We start from the raw sequence: 3290 nt of genomic DNA on the forward strand, positions 1-3290 counted from the left end.
CACATTATTCATTTGTGAACCCCTGTGGAATCATTAGGCTAGGTGCAACTCCTCGAGTGATAACTGCTCCTCCTCCTGATGTTTCACCTTCCTCAATCACTGCTGTATTAGCTTGGATATTTCCAAAATTTCTCTTTGGCTTAGTGAACTTGAAAGACGGTGGGTACCCAACCAGTTTATAACATTTCTCTTTCTGGTGTCCCTGCTTCTTACAGTAAGAGCAGAAGTTATTTTTCCTTGCTTCAGTGTTACTGTTATAATTTTCACCCCTGTACTCGCTATTAGGTTTTTGTGCATTAACATTGAAAGCACTGGGCTCAACCGACACATGGGGACCAGAATGTACCTCCCTTTGAGACTCTTCATGTAAAATGATTGAATAAGCTTGTGCTGTGGAAGGAAGGGGATTCATCATGAGGATGTTTCCCCTTACTCCAGAATATCCCTCATTGAGCCCCATCAAGAACTGGATTAGCTTTTGATCTTCATTCATTTTGTGATTGTGAGTTTTTGCTCCACAGTTGCACTCACACCCACAAGCCATGAAGGTATTAAGAACTTTCAGAATATCCCAGATTCTTTTGAGCTTGGTAAAGTATGCTGCAACATCATTTGTTCCTTGCAAAATGTTGTTAAGTTCTCTTTGCAGTTGGAATAACTTTGCACCATCAGCTTGGCCATATCTTTGTTCTAGCTCAGCCCAAAGTTCTCCAGCTGTTTGAGAGTAAATGATACTTTTTGCTATATTCTTGCTTAAGGAGTTTAACAGCCAAGCAATGACCATGTCATTGCATCTCCTCCATTGTGCAAAAAGAGGTGAGTTCTTAACTGGTTTTTGACATGAACCATTGATGAATTCTAGTTTGTTTTTAGCAGAAAGAGAGATTAATACCCCCCTTCTCCAATTTCCATAACTAGTTCCATCGAAACTGACATTAATAAGGTTCATTCCAGGAGAATCAGAAGAGTTGAGAAAATATGGATGAGTTCCATCCACCAAATTTGAAGCTACTACTGTGGTATTCCCAACAACAACATCAAGGATAGTCCCGGGTGTGACTTCTCCAGATGAAATACCAGATTCTGAAGCAACAACCATAACAAGAAAATTATAGAACAGAAAGATGAAGGAGAAAAAAAAACAAAGGATAGAGAAATAAGATCTCTAAATTAGAGCATCTGCTCTTGATACCATGAAAGCAAAAGGAATTTTTTCACCTTCCTCTCTGAACGTGTGTTTCTACATGGTATATGTACTTCTACTTATACAAACAAAGGGGAAAGACAAAGAGACAAAGACCCATAAGCCCATAACCAATTCTGTACAAAAATACGAACTAAAGGACAAAAGACCCATAACCAACTATATTTTATACAACTAGACAACTATATGTACTATGTTTTGATATTGCTTCTGCTTGCTCAATATTTGAGGCATCTTTTGTGAGAGCTCTATTAACAACATCATGGGAATGAGCTTGTGTTTTGCAAAAAATATCCTCATAATTAAAGAGAAATTTAATGATACAATCCATCTGCCTTTCCTCTTATTTATTGCACATCTCAGAAGAAACTCTCACCGTCACTGACAATTTAGTGACCCATTACTAACTCATTGAAAGAATACACACAACTATGCCTCAATCCCAAGCAAGTTGTATATGAATCCTCATTGATCATGCTGCTTCGTTTAATCCTCATCTTAGAACTCTTTGAAGAATTATAAGCAAAAAATTCTATATCTAAATAATTGCCTTGATGATTCACTGGGGATCCTATTGCTTTGTCCAGTCGTCTATTGTGAGGGTGAACAACTGAACACGTACTATGCACCTCCCTCCCTCTGTATCTCATCATCTCATGTCTCCTCTAGAGAGAGAGCTTTGTAGCTCCTTCAATGACCGGCTAACCAACACCAAATAACACTAAGATCAAATGCTAATTTTTTTTTTGTTTCGTGTAATTTATGTTCTGCCAATTCGTGAATATAGAAATCTATGGTCCATCTACAAAATCAGGGGGGAAACCACGTTGTTTGTTTTGGTTCCTTCTTCAATCTTTGGTTTTCCTCCCTTTGAACTACAGGAGGGGTTTGCCAAGGAAGAAACTAGACCGTGAATCTGTATTGTGAGCATAGATGATATTAGCTTCTACAAATAATTAGTTACTCATTCCCAAGAAAATCATATATAGGATAATAAAATCTATTCTCATGTCCATCTCATTTCTTTATATCCTGTAGTTTCCTGTCTTATCCGGTGATACCAAGTCACAAGCTCTACAAAAGTATACTGAACATCCCTAAACAACAATATCTATAAAATGGGGAAATGAAATAGAACTAGGTAGATGGTGACTCTGAGGCCTGCGGATGCCGGCAGGTATACCTTGAAGTCTCCGATCCAAGCTCGACTCACTGGAGCCTAGGCCGGTATGAGGTACCTGAATCTGCACAAAAAGATGTGCAGAAGCGTAGCATGAGTACACCAAGTTGGCTCATCACGCAATTTGATTGGTTCCCACTGAGAGGGAGATGATTAGGAGGTTCATTGATGGCCTCTATTATCAGTACCGTTTTGTCATGACTCGGGAGAGTATGTCAGGTGCTACATTCGACGAGGTGGTTGATATTTCTCGGTGGCTAGAGATGGTTCGCAGTCAGGAGCGTGAGGAGAGGGAGGCCAAGAGGCCTCGTGGTTCGGGTAGTTTCAGTGGTGTTTCTTCTGGGGATAGTCTTACCACAGCAGGGGTCGTCCTTATGGGCCCGCTCAGATGGCTCGTCCAGTTCATCGTGGCGCATCATCCAGCCATGGTTCGTACAGTGCTAGACTGGGTTAGTCATCTCTCAGTGCCCTCCCAGCTCAGAGTTCATCTCGTGCACCTTCAGTTCAAGGTTCATCTGCACCAGGTTCCTTTGGTAGTCATTCTGGTTCTCGGGGTCCGTCCCAGTATTTGCCACCATTTTCTAAGAAGGGATGTTTCGAGTGTGGAGAGTTGGGTCATGTGAAGAGGTTTTGTCCCCGCCTTATGGGAGGTTCAGCTCAGCAGAGGAGTCCGACCACGACTTCACCACCAGTTACTTCACCACCCGCCCAACTAGCTCGGGGTGGGGCTCAGGCAGCTAGGGGTCAGGCCCGATTCTACGTTATTCCTGTCAGGCCAGATGTCGTTGCTTCAGAAATAGTGATCACATGTATTGTCTCAATGTGCCACAGGGATGCTTCCGTTATGGTCATTATGAGTTTTTTGTGATGTCTTTTGGGCTGACCAACGTCCCATCAGCATTCATG

At 41.7% G+C, this 3290-nt stretch overlaps 1 protein-coding gene across 1 annotated transcript; it reads right to left on the bottom strand.

Annotated features, from left to right (window-relative positions):
* Window positions 1–4: 4 nt before the first annotated feature.
* LOC138908061 (uncharacterized) lies at window positions 5–1099 on the bottom strand. Its single transcript, XM_070198697.1, has one exon. It carries the CDS (start codon window positions 1097–1099, stop codon window positions 5–7), a length of 1095 nt encoding a protein of 364 aa, XP_070054798.1.
* Between the last annotated feature and the right edge of the window lie 2191 nt (window positions 1100–3290).

This window comes from Nicotiana tomentosiformis, chromosome 3 (genome assembly GCF_000390325.3).
Source record: "Nicotiana tomentosiformis chromosome 3, ASM39032v3, whole genome shotgun sequence".
Taxonomy (NCBI): Eukaryota; Viridiplantae; Streptophyta; class Magnoliopsida; order Solanales; family Solanaceae; genus Nicotiana; species Nicotiana tomentosiformis.